The 19737-nt window shown below is 51.9% G+C and overlaps 1 protein-coding gene across 1 annotated transcript; it reads left to right on the top strand.

Moving 5' to 3' along the window:
• Window positions 1-7810: 7810 nt before the first annotated feature.
• On the top strand, window positions 7811-8422 carry CNR3 (Cell number regulator 3). The gene is made up of 2 exons (NM_001195211.1): window positions 7811-7946; window positions 8055-8422. Exons 1-2 carry the CDS (start codon window positions 7811-7813, stop codon window positions 8420-8422), a joined length of 504 nt encoding a protein of 167 aa, NP_001182140.1.
• The last annotated feature ends 11315 nt before the right edge of the window (window positions 8423-19737 follow it).

A 19737-nucleotide genomic window follows, 5' to 3' on the forward strand; every position in this document is an offset into this window, starting at 1 on the left:
CGGATTTGCTCGAGCTGTGTGTCCTGACCCCCCGCAGGGACTGGGACCACAGCTAGCTCCCGCAGGATGTCAATGCGAGGCGCAGGCCCAGGGGGATCGTCATCCTTCGGCATACCGAGGTGGTTGCCTTCGTCGTGACCCCCTAGATCGACGTGGAAACATTCGTGACTTGGGCCACAACCCTCATCATCAAGGCTGTGGCCATCATCGGAGCAATCGGAGAGGCAGTAGTCACATGCGGTCATGAGGTCTCGCATGGCACTAGGATCGCGGAGCCCGGAGAAATCTCAACCGGAGTCGGGATCGTCCTCTTCCTCGGAACCCGGAGGCCCGTAGGTTGAGACGACCGTCAGTCGGTCCCAGGTTGACCACATATGATACCCCGGAAGGTTAGGATATGCCTTTACGAAAGCGCTCACCGAAGCGGGGTCGCTTGGTGGATCGAAGCTGAATCTAAAAGGCACAGGGTGGAAAACGGACGGTACCTCTTGATTGATGGGCGGTGGCGAAGTCACGTCGGGGACAGACTGCACCGTTATCTCAGGTACGAGGCTAACGCCCAGCAAGCCCTTCGCGAGTGTGCTGGCTTCATCTGTCCGCTTGGGGTTGGCACATTGCGAGGAAACGACATTTGTTGTTGTCTCAGGCGCGAGGACAACGTCCGACATGTCCCCCGCTGGGGTGCCGGCGTCGCCGACTCGCTCGATAGCCGACGAGGTGCCACCTCCTGCCTGGCCACGGTTGCCCCGTCTCCTCCTCCTGCGGCGAGGAGGGTGGCGGGACAAACCCGGATGTTGCTCTTCCGCCATGAGGAGAAGACGTCGTCGAGTTCGCCGCTGCCGGGCGAGCTGACGGCCGTCGTGGTTGCTGTCGCGATGCGGGGGGAGGAGTACCATATCGTAGCTGCCGTCGAGGGACATGAACTCGAGACTCCCAAAGTGGAGCACCGTCCCGGGCTGAAGAGGTTGCTGTAGACTACCCATCTGGAACTCAATGGGAAGTTGTTCATTAACACGCAGCAGACCCCTACCTGGCGCGCCAACTGTCGGCGTTTCGACCCCGGGGGTCCCTGGACCGACGAGTAAATTTGTCGCTGCGTGTCCCAGCCCAGATGGGTTGGCGCGAGATGGAACACAAGGGGAAAACGCGGCTCGTGTTATCCTGCGCCAGGGGGATGCGCTCGTAGTAGGGGTTACAAGCGTTCGCGAGAGAGAGAGAGAGCCTGTTCGTCAGCTCGTTCTCCCGCGTGACCCTTTGCATGAAGGCCCTGGACCTCCCTTTTATAGATGCAAGGAGAGGGTCCAGGTGTACAATGGGGGGTGTAGCTAGGCGCTAACGTGTCTGGCAGGGAAGTGCCTGAGCCCTGTGTACATGCCAACGTGGCTGTCGGAGAAATGCTTGAGCCGTGCGTAGGCGATAACATGGCCTTCGGAGAAGTGCTTGAGCCCTGTAGAAGTACAACTGCCGGTGCTGCTGGGATCTTGCTGACGTCTCCTTGCTTCCGTAGGGGGCTGAGAACCACTGTCGTCATGGACGCACGCGGGGAGCCATCATTACTTGTTACTGGGGCGAACCGGATGGGACGCCGGTCTTGTTCCCCCGTAGCCTGAGCTAGCTAGGGGTAGGGTAATGATGTATCCCCCGTGGCGCGGTCGGTCCGAGCCCAAGGTCGGGCGAGGCGGAGACTTCTCCTGAGGCCGAGGTCGGGGTCGGGCGAGGACGTGATTCCTCCCGAGGCCGAGGTTGAGGCTGAGCCCTGGGGTCGGGCGAGGCGGAGACTTCCTCCCGAGGCTGAGGCCTAAGGTCGGGCGAGGCGGAGCTTCCTGTTGCACATGAGGCTGAACTTGGCTATTGTCAGCCTCACCCTGGTGGGTGGCACAACAGTCGGAGCGGAGCGAGCGGCGCTGTTTTCCTGTCAGGTCGGTCAGCGAAAGGGTGAAGTGACTGCGGTCACTTCGACCTTGCCGACTGAGGCACGTGTGTCAGGATAAGGTGTCAGGCGATCCTTGCATTGAATGCGCCTGCGATACGGTCGGTTGGAGAGGCGATTTGGCCAAGGTTGCTTCTCGACGAAGCCAGCCCGAGCTAGGCCTCGGGCGTGCCGAGGGTGCGCCCACTGCCTGATGAGGCCCTTAGGCGAGACGTAACTTCGCCCGGGACTACAGTTCCCGCCCGAGGCTGGGCTCGGGCGAGGCGAGATCGCGCCCCTTAGGTAGGCGAAGCCTTGACCTGGGCCGCGCCCATCAGTCTTTGCGATTTGTGCTGATGGTGGTTACCGACCGTGTTTAGGAGTGTTGGGGGTACCCCTAATTACGGTACCCGACAGTTCTTGAGCCACTGCTTGGTTTGCTTGCTCCTAGGAGGAAAGAAGGAGTGGACGTAGGTCGTCCGTTGTCGTAGAGGCAGGCGGCGGATGGCGTACGAGGCTCTCGCTCGGCGAGGGATGGAGGGAGGCGTGGACCTGGTCGAGCGTGGGTGGGTGCTTCTCGTAGTGGAAGGTGGCGACGAGGATGGCGAGGGCGTGGACGTGGTTGACGGAGACAGCGAACTGGTCTTGCAGCAGGCGCGCGCCCTCCTCGCACAAGCTGACAAGCCCCTCCTCCGCCTTGCGCAGCGCCGCGTGGCGGAAGTAGGAGTGTAGGAACACCCCGAGCGTCGCGGCCCCTAGCACCCACACCAGCACCGCTACGGCGATTAGCTTCGCCTTCAAGGTCCAGCCGCTGCCATCCTCCTCGTTCTTCCCCGCCTCCTCCGCTGGCACCGACACCGCCACGGCCTCCCCTCTACCTCCCACCCCCATGCCAGGTGGTCACAGACGAGGTCCTCGCGGTCGAAGGGGTGGGCGACGTCGGTGCGGGGGTGCTCTAGCTCGCACCACATCTGTAGGAGCGAGGAGGGCGCGTTGAGGGAGGGCGCCAGCGAGCGCAGCGACGGAGGCGCGGTGGTCGAGGAGAGGAGGAAGGAGGAAGGGTCGAGGGTGGAGACCGGGTGGAGGCACGCGAGCGTGAGGAGCTCGGCCTCACGGTTGCGGCGCTCGACCTCGCGCTCCATGGAGGAGAGCACCTCGGCCTAGCGCGCGACCCAGCGGCTGAGGAGGCGCGACTCCCGCCTCCGCCTGCGCACCACCGACGACTCGGCCTCGCCGTCGGACTCATGGTCCGCAGCGCCTCCGCCCGCCCGCGACAGAGCAAGAGGAGGAGGAGGACGGGGTCGGGGTCGGGGAGAAGCAGCCGCCGAGGTGGTCACAGACGAACCCGACCCCCGCGCACGTGCCGCACCTGCTTCTCGCCCCGGCCTCTCCACACGGCAGCAGCAGGGTGAGGCGGCCCTGCTCGTGGAGCGCGAGCACTTGGCCCGCACCGCCGAGGTCGCGGCCGCGCACGAACAGGCGCGGCGGCACGACCTTCTCCCCGGCCGTGGCCCACAGCTGGTCGCGCAGGCTGCGGTCCATGGACACGTCGCGCTCCTGGAACGACACGCCCAGGCTCTCCAGCAACGCGCGCACGCTGTTGCAGTCCTCGAACATGCGCCGCACGCCCGCGCCGCCCTCCCCCCGACGGCGGGGAACCCCAGCAGCGGGTCGCCGGCCGACGGCGCGTGCCTGTCGTCCACCAGCTCCCACGCGTCCAGCGGCTCCCACGTGTCGAAGAAGGACGCGTCGTCGGGCAGCGCGTCGCCGCCGTGGCACTGGTGCGTCGCGGCACGGCGGTTTCGCTGCCCTTGGCTGCCGCACCATCATTCTTGCCCGAGTTCCGGTCTCGGCTTCGCCGCCGGTGATTCTGGTTGTGGCGGTTTCGTGATCCGTCATCGTGCAGTGGCAGCGGGCGTGGAAAGGCAGCGCCTTTCCCGCTCGCCGCAACGGGTGCTCCGTGCGTCCGCTCGATCGATAACCCCTGCCTCTCTCCCGCCCGCCTCAACACCCCTCGCGATCACGGTGAAGCGTCGCCGTCGTGGCCCGTCGATGGGGGAGTGCAGTCAGTGGTGGTGTCAACAAAGTCTCGCCCTGCTTTTTTTGTCCATGGTGGCTCGCGTCGCGTCGTAATCGGATCATTAATTAGTCTACCAGCCTAGGTCAATCTCGGGCCTCACGGCGTGTTCTTAAATCGTGCCGTGTTCGACCCGTGACGCCTGTGGTCGGTGGGCGGAATGGGTCGAGCTTTCTGCTCTTGATTCTTCGCACCGCGGCCACCGGCTCGCAGCACAATGTTGGTGTGAGGGTGGAAGGGGTCAGGCTTGGGAGCGGAGAAGGAGACGACTATTGGTCCGTGTCCGTGCGTGAGCTCGGCGTATGGTCGGTGGCGCTCGGTGGTGTTTATAGTGCACCGCCGCCATGGGTTGCGTCGCGTCCAAGAACGCCGTCTCGGTGACGCCGGCGGCCGATTCGTCCGGTGGGCTCAGGGACCGGAGCCAGCCACGCGCCCAGGGGTATGCTGCCCCGTTGCCGGTGCCCGTGCCTTCCCTGCGCAGCTCGTCGTCTGCGGCGAGGAGGCCAGAGAAGGTCAAGGACGAAGCCGAGGAGCCAGGGAAGGCCGTCGTCGCCGTGGCGGCCGCGTCCCGGAGCTTCTGGCTGCGGAGCCTGCGGAAGAGCCTCGAGGGCGAGCAGGCGGCTGATTCAATTCAATAGCTCGCGGGTCATTTTCCATGGCAAATTTTTGCTTGCGTGTGGAATTTAGAAGGATGATGGTTGTTGAGACTGTAATTTGGTCTAACTGCTTGGTATCTTTCCGGTGTCCCCTATCATGTGTTCGTTAGTAGTAAAACTCTGTTGGGTGATGGAATATGACATGAAGAATAAACTATTAGTATAACACGCAATTGTTGTGAAGGTAAAGGGGTGAGTTGGAACCTTGGGGTTTGAAAAGGAGGTGACTTGGGCGATCGATGTTTTCTTTTATTCATGAGGCATCACATGTTTTGGTCGTCTCCATTGTTGGTATGCCCTACTGATAGGGAATTTGACCCTCAGCTGTTTCTTATCTGTTGTCATACTCAATAGGAAAATTAGATGCTAAATGACAAGCACACATCAGCAGGTAATTTTGATGAGATATCTGGATGTTTGCAGAAAATGAATAGCGCACATCAGCAGGTAATTTTGATGGCACCCTATTTATACGTTGCCTAACTCTGCAGTAGCCAGTAATCTCTGTTTAACTTGACCCATTGGGGAAGACTGGAAGAGGCATTTCTTCAGCTTTAAACCTTAAGAGATTCCATTTAATTTTCTATGCCCACTTTTTCATATTGGAAGACCTACTGAAGAAGACTTAGGAAGTTGGGGATATCACTGTGACCCATCAACTGTACCTGATACTATACTGCAGTGTTCTGTTGGCGAAGAGGTGACAACCTAAGACCCTCTGTGCATCTGCATCTCATTAGTTTGGTTCATAAATCTAACTCCCTCCATTCCAAACTATAAGTTTTGGCATTTGTACGTAGCATTACATATATTTCACTATGTATTTGGACATGATGTATATCCAGGTGTATAGACAAAGTTATGCACTTAGAAAAGCCAAACCGACTTATAATTTGAAACATAGGGGGTACTTATTTTAGGATTGTAAGTCTCACGTGATGCGCATCGCCGGCGGGGTGTTGTGCCATGACAGAGCTCCAGGGCCTAACCTCATCTCTCCTGCCGCAGGACGGTAAGTGCTTATTCCCTGTTCATTCATCTCTTTCCTTTTCTTTTCTTTTTTTAGACCACTCCATCCATCGTCCTCCTTCATCTGTCCTGCAATTTTGCATTTTTTAGACCTGCTTATTTTGGTCTGGTCTAATTGTGAAAATGGGTGTGTAGGGATTGGAGGGCCAATTTTGTAGATAGTCTTGTCAGAACTGCGAGAAGGTCCATTTGTCTTCTCCTTATTATTTTGGTCTTCAGAGGTGGATTTGCTTTTTGCACAAATCTGATATGGACGACAACGACGGCAACCTAGATGGCTAGGCATTCATAATTGGGGCTTATATATGACACTGAAATGTTGTGCATGGTGGACATATAATGCAGCACCATATTGGCTATGGGATGATATCAGATGCACGACCCTGTCTAGATCATGATACAACCACAGCATGAGACACGGCTTCAAGAACCTCCTCCATTGTCGTATATTTTATATGTCGTTGCAACACACATGCACCTAACTATCACAAAATTTATGTATGGCTAGGATTACAAATGAATTACAAAACATTTTCTTCTAACAATATAACACATATTTATCGTGATATTATATACTCCCGTTGCAACGCACGGACACTCATCTAGTTTGGTTGAAGAGTAGAATAGAGTGGATCCACTTGATGCTTTAATTTGTTTGATTACAAAGTCATATGAATGTGGAGGGGATGAGAGCACTCGTATCTGGGAGAATGCTCATATCCGATCGTTTTGGAGTAGCAGGATCATTCCAACTATAGGATCATTCCAACTATCTGGGAGAACTATCTCATGCACTCTCTCAACCAAACATACCCTAAAGTTTGTCTAACTAGGGTTAAGTTGGTTGAGATTGTTGTCTGGCTGGCTCAGACCCAACTTAGACTCTCAACTCTTAAGCTTACACAACAATCCAACACACAGTGGAGTAGGGTATTACGCTCCGGCGGTCCGAACTACTCTAAACTCTCGCGTGTTCATGTGCTCGGTGATTACTTAGCCGGACAGGAAAAACGCTTAAGTTCCTTCCTCATCTTAAGATTAAGGACGAGTGCACTCCGCCACCCGGCCGGAGAATTCCCTCTCCGACAGCGTCCAAGCCCTTTACCGATGCAAGTGCACTTTCTCGTGGTTAGATCTGAGCAGTTTTGTTGGGTACGGTCAAATTTGAGGACGATGCCGCCATAGATGTAAATGTCCCTAAATTATTATATGGAGACTTCAGAAGCCGTTTCGCTTCTCTTTTGTTGGAAACCAAACATTCTAAAAATAGGAATGGAGCCACTCCATTCTCCTTCACTCCCTCAAGCAAACACACACCCTAAAGTTTGTCTAGCTAGGTTTGTTTGAGATTGTTGTCTGGCTGTCTAAGACTAACTGCAACGGCTGCACCTACGCAGCCCCCTCCCCTTGCATGCGGCCTGTAGGGGGCACTCTACCGCCGCAGCGGTGCCCCCTACAGCGCCCCCTACGCGTCGGCACCCTTCTCTCTCCCTCCAGATCTAGCGTGTCACTGTTCATCCCCTAAACACTGTGCTGTGGGTCCACGAGTAATTGTTAGTAGATAAAAAATTGATAGTTGATATAGAAAATGATATTTTATAGTTGTAGTGAGGTATAGGGGGAGTATTTAGAGGAAACCGCTGCGGGAGATGAAAAAATAGGGGGAAAATAGGGGGAAAAAGTGATATAGGGGGAAAAATTTAGGGGTAACAGTTGCGGATAGACTAAAAGTTGCCTGGCATCGGCAGGTTAATTTCCAACCAAACACTTCTTTCGCGCACGTGCAGATAGGTAGTAGCGAAAGAGGCTCGGTGTCCAGCTCTCCTGCCGATAAAGCAAAAAATAGAAACACGAGGGGGGTGTCGCGCGCGCGATCGTCGCCGGGAAAACCTCGCGACCACACGCCGGCCGGCGGAGTTGACGAGCACCAGCGACCTCACGTACGGTCGTTGGACCGCGCGCGTCTATTTACGTACGTGCAGGTAGACGAGGGTCGGCGGTTGCCTCCGACCACCTGCGCTGCCGCTGCCGTGCCAAGTCGCCGGGCAAGCTCCGGATCGGGGCGCGCGCGCGCGGGGCCGCCGCCGCCGCCATTATATTGGGTTATTAGTTAGGCCAGCTGGTCATTGCATCGGAGAGATGTATCCGGCCACTACGCCCTACGAGACGGCGTCCGGGGTGGGCGTGGCGCCGGTGGCCGGCTTGTTCCCCGTCGCCGGAGAGGCCAGGGAGTGGTCGTCGAGGCTCCTGGACTGCTTCGACGACTTCGACATCTGTAAGCAAAGCATTATAGGCGCCGACGGTGACCTGCTCCGATGCTAGCTCAGCTCACTCATCTCGCTGCGCTGGACGATGATGTTGTGCCGCATGCATGCACCTGCAGGCTGCATGACGTTTTGGTGCCCGTGCATCACGTTCGGGCGGACGGCGGAGATCGTGGACCACGGCATGACGTCGTGCGGGACGAGCGCGGCGCTGTTCGCGCTGATCCAGTGGCTGTCGGGGTCGCAGTGCACGTGGGCCTTCTCCTGCACGTACCGCACCAGGCTGCGCGCGCAGCACGGGCTCCCCGAGGCGCCCTGCGCCGACTTCCTCGTCCACCTCTGCTGCCTCCACTGCGCGCTCTGCCAGGAGTACAGGGAGCTAAAGGCGCGCGGCTACGAGCCCGTCCTCGGCTGGGAGTTCAACGCCCAGAGGGCCGCCGCCGGCGTCGCCATGTGCCCGCCGGCCTCGCAGGGGATGGGGCGCTGATCATCCGTCGACCAGCCAGCCAGCCCGTCGGGGTTTGATTCATGTCTCCGATCTGTTGGTTCATGCATGCATGTCTCCATTTAATTCATCTGTTCATATATTCATGTCTCCAGATCCAGACGGTACATATAATAATATATTCAGTTGTTTTACGTACTGTTCATCGTCCGACAACACAGCACCATTAATTATTGTCGCCTCTTTCTCTTAGCACTTAACATTTCTGGCGTGTAAATCGCAAGATACTTCTTTCAAGTTATGCTGCATACATCACTTAATTCTATTGCATCATCTTATCGATTCTGATCACTTATCGATTTGTTTCGTTTGTTTTGATTCGCTTTTGTTGTCCCGCTAATCATGTTTTTATCTGGTTTCCAATGGCCCCATTTTCAAACTAAAATGTGAAAATAAAAATGAGAGAGGGTTATCTCGACCAATCTCATTCGTCTTCATCCCTAATTGTGACCAACGGAGCCACCGTGACACAAAAATACATTTACACTGACATTTGTCATAAAGGTGCCACAAGTGAATATACGTTTGTAACGACGGTTTTCGAAGTGACACCAATAGTAATATTTCATCATTTCTACTTGTCTTTCACACGGTTTTACCGCCAATTTACTGCTAATAGAAACATGAAACTGTGCTGATAAGCATTGTTTGTTTTGTGCTCTATATATGCTAGTTAGTTGTTGTACATTGCACAGTTTCTATATATCATAACCTTGCCTTAAATGAGATATTTATTCAAATACGATTATATTTTTATTTTAAAATTATTAGTATATATATTTATAGTATGTCTTCTTCTTACAGGATAAATAGACATGAGTTGTAGTGGTAGAAGCTGAGCGCTTCGAACCAAGGCGAGTAAGGTTCAAAACCCCACACCTCATTTGGAAATTTATTTGAACCCTTACACCTTAATTAATAAAAGGGCAAAAAAGTATCACCAGATAGTTAGAGTATAGATGGCCAAACGAGCGGCACGGCTTGACACGACACTGGCACGACACGTTTAGGGCACGACTCGTTGGACCTATTTAATAGTCGTGTCATGCCGGCACAACACTAGTGCCTAAACCCAGCCACAAGCACAACACTATGGCCTCTTAGTCGTGCCGGGTCGGCACGGTAGGTCCGGATAGCCCTTAGTGTCAGAGCCTGCTCGAGCACTACATCACAAAACACACATCAGACTTAACAAAATCTCAAACATTCAAAAAACACAATTAAAGCATACTAAATAGCTAATACTGAGTTGTTTAGTGCAATGACTGCCTCATTAAAAACCCATCAAGATAAAAATTCACCATTGTGAGAAAACCCTTAGGATAAAAGAGTACAACCCACATCTCATTCAGTGTTCTTACATATATCACAGACATTGTTCAAAGTTGTAGTATAATTATAGGCATAGACACACAACCATAGTTCAAAATTCAAACTTGCTAAATAAGATTAGGCATCTCCAATTAGTCCTTTTCTTACAAGTTCTTGTTGTTTGTGAGGGTTTAGTTGAGGTCACTGCACCAAATTTAGGTCCATACTTGTTAAACACCCCAGTTAATTGTGCTCTTACACAAGTTAAATAACCAGTATAATCATAGTGTGTGACACTAGCTAAAATAGATAAAACTCCATTGAAGCCCCTCAATTTAGCTCTAGGATCAAGGATGAATGCAAATGAATAGATAAGTGGAGTGTCCCTCCAATACTTAAGGAATTTAGTTTTCATAGAAGAAACAACATTCGCAAGCAATCATCTATCACATTCATATGAATTTAGATGTTTAGCAATCTAGATTATATGATGCATCATCAATGAAGATGTTGGATAGTAGACACCAGATATAACACATGTTGAGTCATAAAACATTTCAAGGAATACCTAGATTTTTTTCAGCAACATACCATTGGTCATCACACAAAAGCAAAGGTTCACTTGCAGCTCTAGGGTAGTGAGTTTGGATGAACACATCAAATGTTTTCCTGTAAGGCACTAGTTGCTTAAGCATAAGGTAAGTGGAGTTCCACCTTACCTCCATATCCAATCCAAACTTAAGAGGGCGTGTATTCATAGCAGTTTAAATGATTCCAGATAAGGTTGAAGCCTTTTTAAACTAGACTTAACAATCAAATTCATAATTTGACATGCACACCTTTGATGCAAAAAACATCCTCAACATAACCATCAAGTAGAGGAGTAAGTCTAACCATAGAAGAGGTAGTAGCAGAAGCATTGTCGAGAGAAATAGAAGAGGTATTAGCAGTTATAAATGTTTTTTACTCAAATAGCGTAAATAGTCCACAAAAATTGCGTAAATAGTTCATAGAGATAGCATAAAAATTGCGTCCAGTCACTGGGTCATGTGCTCATGCGCAGGTGCATGCATGCAGATCCTATTTTTATGGTAGATCCGATAACTATTGTAGATCTTGGGAATTTTCATTGCATATACACTCAGATTTTAGATGACATTTTCGTTTCCATTGCATGCACGTAAAAAGTAGATGACTCCATAAATACAGGATCGCTCCAACAACCATACAACTAGGCTCGTTAGAACCGGTTTATGATATTTGCTGATACTAATACTACATGCTCATAAATTTAAGATGACTGGAATGTGCGATGAAAGGAAATTGATTGGCATGCACAAAAACAATAAAAATCTTATTTTAGATGTTGCATCTTCTCTATAAATATAGGATCGCTCTAACAGTCATGCAGCTAGTCTCGTTACAACCAGTTTATGATATATATAGATACTAATTATGCTACACTGTCTTGGTATTTATGCAATACGAAACACTGCGTAAAAATCTTAAGTTTTGAGCATAAAACCCCTCGGTTATGTGCGTAAATACTGAGTCATGTGAGAGATGTTGATAACTCTGGCGCGTTGTATTCAAGATCCTATTTTATGGTAGATCCCAAAATTATGAGAGTCAAATGCTTGCAGTTTCTATTTTTATGCAGATCCAAAAATTATGGCACATCGTGGGAGTTTACATTGCATGGCGCATAAATTTTGGATGATATTTTTTGTTTCCACTACACGCATGCAAAAAAAAAGATGGCATAATTCACAAAGAGCATAAATTCTTATACAAAGTCGCATAAATACATACACAGTGTAGCATAATTGATAAAAAACCAAATATCGATTTTCAACTAACAGGACCCGTGAGAATTAGGGACAATTTTATGGCAGATGTAAAAATTATACTAATCGTCGTAAAATTTATCATTGGAATGCATAAATACTGTAAGTAGCGGACATAAAACATAATCATCGATGGCATAAACATAGATCGGATAGTTCGTCGCCGGAGGACGATCCCGTGACCGCTAGATCAAAGGATGCCTCAGAGGCCATCGGGTCGAAGGTGGTCGTTGGAGAAGGACGTCCTTCGATGCACCGCATTAGAGGAGATCGTTGTCTTCGGATGACACCACAAACGGTCACCGTAGGCGTCACCGCTCGTGCCTCGGAAGGTCATCGTCACTGTCACAGATCGCGCCTCGGGAAATCCACGATCTCCGCAATCGCTTGTGCCTCTGGCAGACGCAGCCACCGCTGCTCGCGCCTAGGGCAGTCATGGCCGCCGCGACGCTCGCGTCTCAAACCTGAGAGCACCTAGAGGGGGGGTGAATAGGTGATCCTGTAAAACACTTGAAACTTAATCCACAAAACTTGATTAGGAGTTAGTACAATTAAGCCAAGTGGCTAGAGAGGAGAACTTGCACAACACGATGACCACAAAGAGATCAACACAGAGATGGCACAGTGGTTTATCCCGTGGTTCGGCCAAGTCAACACTTGCCTACTCCACGTTGTGGCGTCCCAACGGACGAGGGTTGCAATCAACCCCTTTCAAGTGGTCCAAAGACCCACTTGAATACCACGGTGTTTTGCTTTCACTTTACTATATCCCACTTGCGAGGAATCTCCACAACTTGGAGCCTCTCGCCCTTACACTTTGATGTTCACAAAGAAACACGGAGTAAGGGAGGGATGAGCAACGCACACAAGACACTAAATCAGAGTACCAACACGCACACAAGTCACAACAAGAGCTCTCAACACAACCCGGCGAGTTCACAACTCAAATGAAGCTCTAGTTGCTATCACAAAGAATCAAATGCACGGAATCAAAGTCTTGGTGCTTAGGAATGCTTAGAGAATGCTTGGTGTACTCCTCCATGCGCCTAGGGGTCCCTTTTATAGCCCCAAGGCAGCTAGGAGCCGTTGAGAGCATTCCAGAAAGGCAATTCTTGCCTTCTGTCGCCTGGCGCACCGGACAGTCCGGTGCGGATCTCTTTCCTTATTTGGCGAAGCCGACCGTTGCAGTCTTGGAGCCGTTGGCGCACCGGACAGTCCGGTGCCCCTTCCGACCATTGGCACTTGCCACGCGTCGCGCGCGGATTCCGCGGACGACCGTTGGCCCGGCTGACTGTTGGCTCACCGGACAGTCCGGTGCGCCACCGGATAGTCCGGTGATTTTTAGCCGTACGCTGCCGATGAAGTCCCGAGAGCAGCCAGTTGACAGCCGCCAGCCTGGCGCACCGGACACTGTCTGGTGCACCACCGGACACTGTCCGGTGCACCCATACTGAGCTGACTTCGACTGAACAAAGCCATCTTTAATTTCAACCAGATTTTTCCTGTTTCCAGCACTTAGACATAATACATTAGTCTCCAAAACAACATACTAAGTCTTAGAAACATAACTTTATATTTGATTTGTACTTTGTCCACCATTTAACACTTAGGCACTTGTGTTGGACACTAAATCACCAAAATACTTAGAAATAGCCCAAGGGCACATTTCCCTTTCAAAACCGCCACTCGACGACATCGCCTGGGGCCGACGTCGTCTGGAAACGCCGCTCGCGTCTCGCGCCGCAGGAAGTCGTCGTCGATGTTCGTGCGCCGCTCACCACCGCTAGCACCTCACGCAGTTGCAACCGCTGTCAGGCCTCAAAACCTGAATCCCTAGAGATCTAGGGTATTCTTATAAATGCCTGTACCTGGTCCGGCTTAACTGGATGGTACGTCGGGCCTAGGCTTCTTGTAGCTATTAGTCATGGTATAGTTTTCGACATAGATGCTAGTATGCCACTGTTGATCGTCCGACAACAGTACACGGTCACTGGTACAAGCATTGTACATTTAAAGTGCGGAACACATGGTTTATCCATTTCAGGCCTTGTTCGGTTACATGTGATGAAATCCCACTATAGATTTAATCTGGGTATGAATTGGGTGAATCCATACCTCACACCCAATCCCATGGTGGGATTAAATTCATCAACTAATCCATGTGTCTCTCAAAGCTAGTTATTCTTTTGATCCATGGATTCTAATGTAAACTTGTGCAATATCTTCATGGATTTGTTCCATACATAATAAGCTAGGGATAGAATCAATGTCTTTCATAGTTTAAAAAATTCTCAAACCCTTGGGTTATATTCTATGATGGGTTTAACCGAATAAAAAAATAAGTAGTCTTAGATTATTTTGGATATAGATTATGACATGGATTTAATTTCAATCCATGTTAATCCAAAGTTGATTTAGTGTAAACGAACAAAGCCTCACATGGAACATACCATGTCTAAGTCACAAATTAAACCAAACATATATGCGAACACTTATTACTGTTAGTTCGAAAAACAAAACAAGTTGGCAACACGGATATCGAGGTTGAGATTACAGGTTTTAGCAGGTAAGCAAGCAAGCTGATGGTCGATCCATGCACGTGTATCAGAACTTGGAGATGAAGTCGTAGATGTGCTGGCTGACCTTGTCGGCCTTCTCCTGCTGGACGAAGTGGCCGGCGCCGGGGATGACGACGACGCTCTCGAGTCCCGGGACGTCAGCCTCGAACCCGCCCTTGTGGATGTAGTCCTGGATGCCCGGGTGCTGGTAGGTGAGGTCGCCGTCGCCGACGATGAACCTGGTTGGCACCCGCACCTTGGCGTCCGCCCACGGCGCCGCCAGCTCCCAGTTGCGGTCCATGTTGCGGTAGTAGTTGATGGGCCCCGTGAAGCCCGTCCGCTCGAACTCCGACGCGAAGTGGCCCACGTCCTCCTCCGTCAGCCACGGCGGCAGCGCCTCCTCCTCGGCGGCGTCCTCCGGCGCCGGATTCTCGCCGCCGGCCGCCGAGAAGGTGAAGCGGTTGCAGAGGATCCGCTTCATTAGGTACCTGGCGTTGGCCGGCGAGAACTCCTTCTCTGCGACGCCAGGCTCCTGCATGCAGTCACTTTAGTAGTTATAATAAGCAGTAAAGATCTCGATCGCTTTATTACTTTTTTGAAGAATCAGTAGGGGATGCCCCTGCTGAGAAATTTATTAGGTAAGCGAAACGAAAACGTTAGGACAAGGTCTTTTTACAAACGTTAAGAAGAAATGAAAAGGGAACACTACTCCTATGCCTGCCACAGGCTCAGCCAATTCGGGATAGAGGTGTCAAATTTCCTCTGTGCTCTCTGCATGATCAATCGCAGCTCTTTGCTGAATTCCTGCGTACAACGGTGCACCGAAGGATCTTTGCTTGAAAACAACCACTCGTTTCGGCTTTTCCAGATGCTCCAAGTCATGAGAATAATAATCTCCATAGAGAAGGGGACGTTAAGCTGGTGGTTAAGGTTCGCAGCTGCCACCTCAGGGTTGGAGATTCTGGGCGGAGTTATGCCAATTGAGCTCCAGCAGGCTTTCGCGAAATTGCATCTGAGAAACAGGTGATAGAGAGTCTCCTCTCTTTGCCATAGACAGTTTTCACAAGAATAGGAATCCAGTTCCATGTTTCTCCTTCTCAGCATATCTCTGGTGTTTAGCCTATTCTTGAGCCACAGCCAAAAGAAGACTCTATGTTTAGGCTGACATTTGCTTTTCCATAAAAGTCTGTAGATAGGGTGAATCTGCGTCTGGCCCATAAAAAATCTGTAAGCTTTTTGAGAAGAGAATTTGTCAGATCCCCATATGTATCGCCAGTGATCATGGGCGTCACTGAGGACAATTTGCTCCCAAGGCCCCTTCAGCACCAGAAATTGATCATACGCTTGTTCAGAGATAGGCAAATGAAAGAGACCATCAAACTGCTCCTGCTCCTTGGCCTCTTTCACAGTCAGTTTTGTGTTTTTGGCAAAGGAGAAAAGCTCAGGAAAGTTCTGCCTCGGGATGCTCTGACTCCACTGATCATCCTAGAACGAAATTGAGCCTCCATTGCCAATAACAGGGATAGCCAGCCCCTTGAAGTTGGGAAGAAGTTTGATCATGCTCTTCCACCAGAAGGAGCCAATGTTTCTATGACCAGGAAGACCCCAGGATAAATAATATTTATTCCATATGAGATGCACCCAAGGTAAGTCACTGTGATTGAAGAATTTATGTAAGAATTTGATTAGAAGAGCCTCGTTCTGAGTTTCCAAGCGAAGAACTCCCAACCCACCATTCACTTTCCTCTGCGTAACCGCATTCCAAGCAATAAGTGGTGGCTTCTTTGAATTGATGTCATTCCCTCTCCACAGACAGTGCTTTCTATACCTGTCAATTTCCTTAATGATGGTTTTAGGAATCTTGAGCGTGCACATGAAGAACGTCGGTAAGGTTGAGAAGACTGAATTTACCAATTCCAGGCGCCCGGCCTGAGACAGGAAGTTTGAGGAGCAGGACAACCTTTTCTGAATCCTTTGAATAAGAGGCAAATAGTGTTCCTTTCTCGGCCTCGCAAGACCCAGAGGCAAGCCAAGATAGGTGAAAGGCATCTCTCCAATCTGACAATTGAAGGTACGGGACAGGATCGCCATTTTTCCAGGGGGCACGTTAATAGGGTACATATTTGATTTATTATAGTTAACCTTCAGGCCAGTAGAAGAGGCAAAAGAGTTGAGGATTGCCTTGAGGAAGAAAAGTTGTTTAGGGCATGCCTCCAAAATCAAGAGAGTGTCGTTTGCATACTGAACAATCGGGAAATCCTGATCACCAATATCCGGTAAAGGGAGCTTAAGAAGGTTCCGCAGCCTAGCTTTATTTATGATGCTCTGAAGAAGGTCAGCTGCCAGGACAAACAACAGAGGCGAGAGGGGATCACCCTGTCTAACACCTCGCTTGCAATGAAAGGGCTTACCAGGAACACCATTGAGTAACACCGAAGACGTGCCGGATAGAAGAATGCTCCGAATCCAGCTGGTCCACCTAGGACCGAAACCTTTGTGAATCAGAACCTGGATAATCAGTTCATGTTCCACAGTGTCAAACGCTTTTTCAAAGTCCAGCTTGAGCACAATGATCTCTTTTTTAGGAGTGGCATAAGTGAATGTATTCGAAGGCCCATGTCAAGCAGTCTTGAATAGACCTCCCTTTGATGAAGTCATTGTGGGGGATAGATATCCCCCGGGTCCACTAAAAGAGTAAAAGACCTCACGAAAGGCCCAAGGGCCCAATAAATCGTGAGGTCATTCTTTCGTGGGCCTGGGGAGAGACAACCAGCAAAGCAGAGCGACGTGAGGCCGGACTGGAGCAAACCCGGACGGCCCACAACGTCGGGTGAGTGACCGCAACAGAGATCCGACTTTCCCGCGCTGGAGCCCCCATGCAACGAAGCCGTGCAGGGATAAGTCGGCAGGGTTACGTGGAGATAAACTCAAGCAGTTCACTATCTTTTAGCTACTCGTTGTTATCATATCCACATGTATTGCCCCATGGTCGAGTATATAAGGCCTAGGGGGCACCCCTTCAGAACGATCGACACTATTACTTAGCCACTCACATCAACTCTCTGCAGAGAGTTCTCTTGTAACCACATTCACAAAGAATACTCACCAGGACGTAGGGTGTTACGCATCTCTAAGCGGCCTGAACCTGTAAACCTTGTCCACTGTTCCTCGTGCAATCGGCACGAACCATTTTGCTACAGTTGTCGACACCGTCCTACTCCTAAAAACACCTTGAGGGGCAACCCCAGGTGTGCGGTCGGACCCAAAACACCGACAGCTGGCGCGCCAGGTAGGGGGTGTGTCGACGATCCAAGCTAGCTCAATGGCCGTCACCTTCTACAGCAAGATCACTCTGCGTCCCGGATCCGTATTCTGCTTCGGAACAATCTCATCCGTAGCGGATGAAGAGGGAACTCTACACCGCATTGCGGATCCGCCGGAAAAGAAGTCTCCTCCAACAAACTCCGAAAATGTCGGAGAAGTGCAACCTCCGGCTTTCCGGAAAAAGATCGTCTCCGGAAAGTCGGGGACTGAGGGCCCGTTGACCCGAAGAACTCCACTGTCTACTTCCCCGACAAAAGAATGGACACAGATCGCGAGGAAGAAGGAGACCAAGGGGAAGCAAGTCGTTCTTCCCGTTCCTCCGCCCTCAAAGGAGAACGGAAAGAAGGTCGCCGCGACGACAGTACCATTCTACCCCGACGTCCTCTTCATCGGGAGAGTGGAGTCACCTACCGTCTCCGACGACGAGCCGACCGCACCCGGAGAAGAACCGCCTCAACGAGAATCCCGCCGACGGAGGAACCGGCGCAGGAACATCCGACGACATCACGCGGCCGGAGAACGGGATCTGGAGCAGCCTGTCTCGTGAGACGAGGTATCGGAGATAGGAGAGACTCCGGAAGAACGCGTCTTCAGAGAATGAAGGAACTCCCGACGACGCGATCGCCGCCGGGCTCAGGAGCAAGCCGAGCAAGATGCAAGGCAACGCCGGGAGAATCCATTCTTCGGGCGCAACCTAAATCCCGACTTCGCCCGAGCTATGAACACGCCAAGCGAAGTCGGAGGGGTACTAGCTCGGATAGCTGATGGACTCCCTCGGACTCCCGACGCTGAGGGCTACCGACGACTGTTCACCCAGGCGGCCAACCATCTTCTACCGCTCGCTCACCCGCCGAACGATCTACAACACGCCATCAACAGTCGTCGAGACGCGCGAAGCTCCATCAATGCTTCGCGCGAACGTCGGCATGAGAACGAGATCCGTCGCCGGGAGGAGTACGATAGGGATCATGGCATCCCAGCTCAAAGCCAGGCCACCAGAACTGAGTCGGTAACGGCCTCAACTGGCGGCACCACCCGGGGGCGGTCGAGGAACCACAACCACTACTCCCCTCCCCGGGACAGACATCATCCCCGACGGCAGGAGGATACGTGCGGAGTGTCTGCTCTTACCCCGCGCCTTAGGGCCATCCAATGGCCTCCCAACTTCAAGGTATCCAATGTCGACAAATATGAACCTAAGCAAGATCCAGGGGGTTGGCTAGCCGTCTACACCACCGCTGCTCGAGCTGCCGGAGCGTCCGAAGACGTGATGACCGCATACTTACCCATTGTCCTTGGGCAAGACGCGCTGCAATGGCTGCGGCATCTACCCCGACACTGCATCGACGACTGGGGCGACTTCAGTCGACGCTTCACCGCCAACTTCCAGTCCCTCTCCGACAAGCCGGCGCAACCGTGGGACCTCAAATCCATCAAGCGCCGGGGGGACGAGACTCTTCAGTCGTACCTCAAAAGGTTTCAGACCATGAGAAATCGTATCCCCGAGGTCACGGAGGCGGTCGTGATCGAGGACTTCTACAGAGGATCCAATGACTCGGTTTTCGTCCGAGCCATACTACAGAAGGCGCCGACTACCTCCGAGGAGCTGTTCCGGGAAGCCGACCTCTACATCACCGCCGACGAGCGGGCCCAGGACCTCATCGGAGGAGCAAAGCCCGCACCGGCAGCACCACGACGCGACCCGAACCAGCAACCCGACAAACGATGGGAGAAGAGGCCTCACGAAGAAGTACACGCCGCCGACCACCTGCCTCTCGCGCCCGAGGAGGACCTCGTGGAGGCGAACACACGCTGGACGACATCCTCGACGCCCAGTGTCCGTACCACAAGGACATGCGCCACACTCTTCGTAACTGCCGGGACTTCAAGCATTCCGTCGGACACGGCCGACCCTTCCAACCTCTACCTCCTCCTCCGCCGAGGGGAAGACCAGATGAACCACGACAACCCCATCAGCAGGAGGAGGGAGGAGGAGGAGGAGCTTTCCCACGCGTCGACAGGGAGGTCAACGTCATTTTTGGCGGACATGGGTTGCAGGAGAACAAAAGACAACAAAAGCTCAACGACCGCCAGATACTGGTGGCGACCACCGGTCCTCCCGCCCCATGTCGGTGGTCGGAACACCCGATCACTTTCACTCGGGAGGATCAATGGCTCAACTTCGACCACCCGGGCAAATACCCGCTCCTCGTCGATCCGGTGATCCGAGAGAGCCGGGTAAAGAAGGTGCTAGTGG

This window comes from Zea mays, chromosome 5, assembly GCF_902167145.1.
Source record: "Zea mays cultivar B73 chromosome 5, Zm-B73-REFERENCE-NAM-5.0, whole genome shotgun sequence".
Classification (NCBI taxonomy): Eukaryota; Viridiplantae; Streptophyta; class Magnoliopsida; order Poales; family Poaceae; genus Zea; species Zea mays.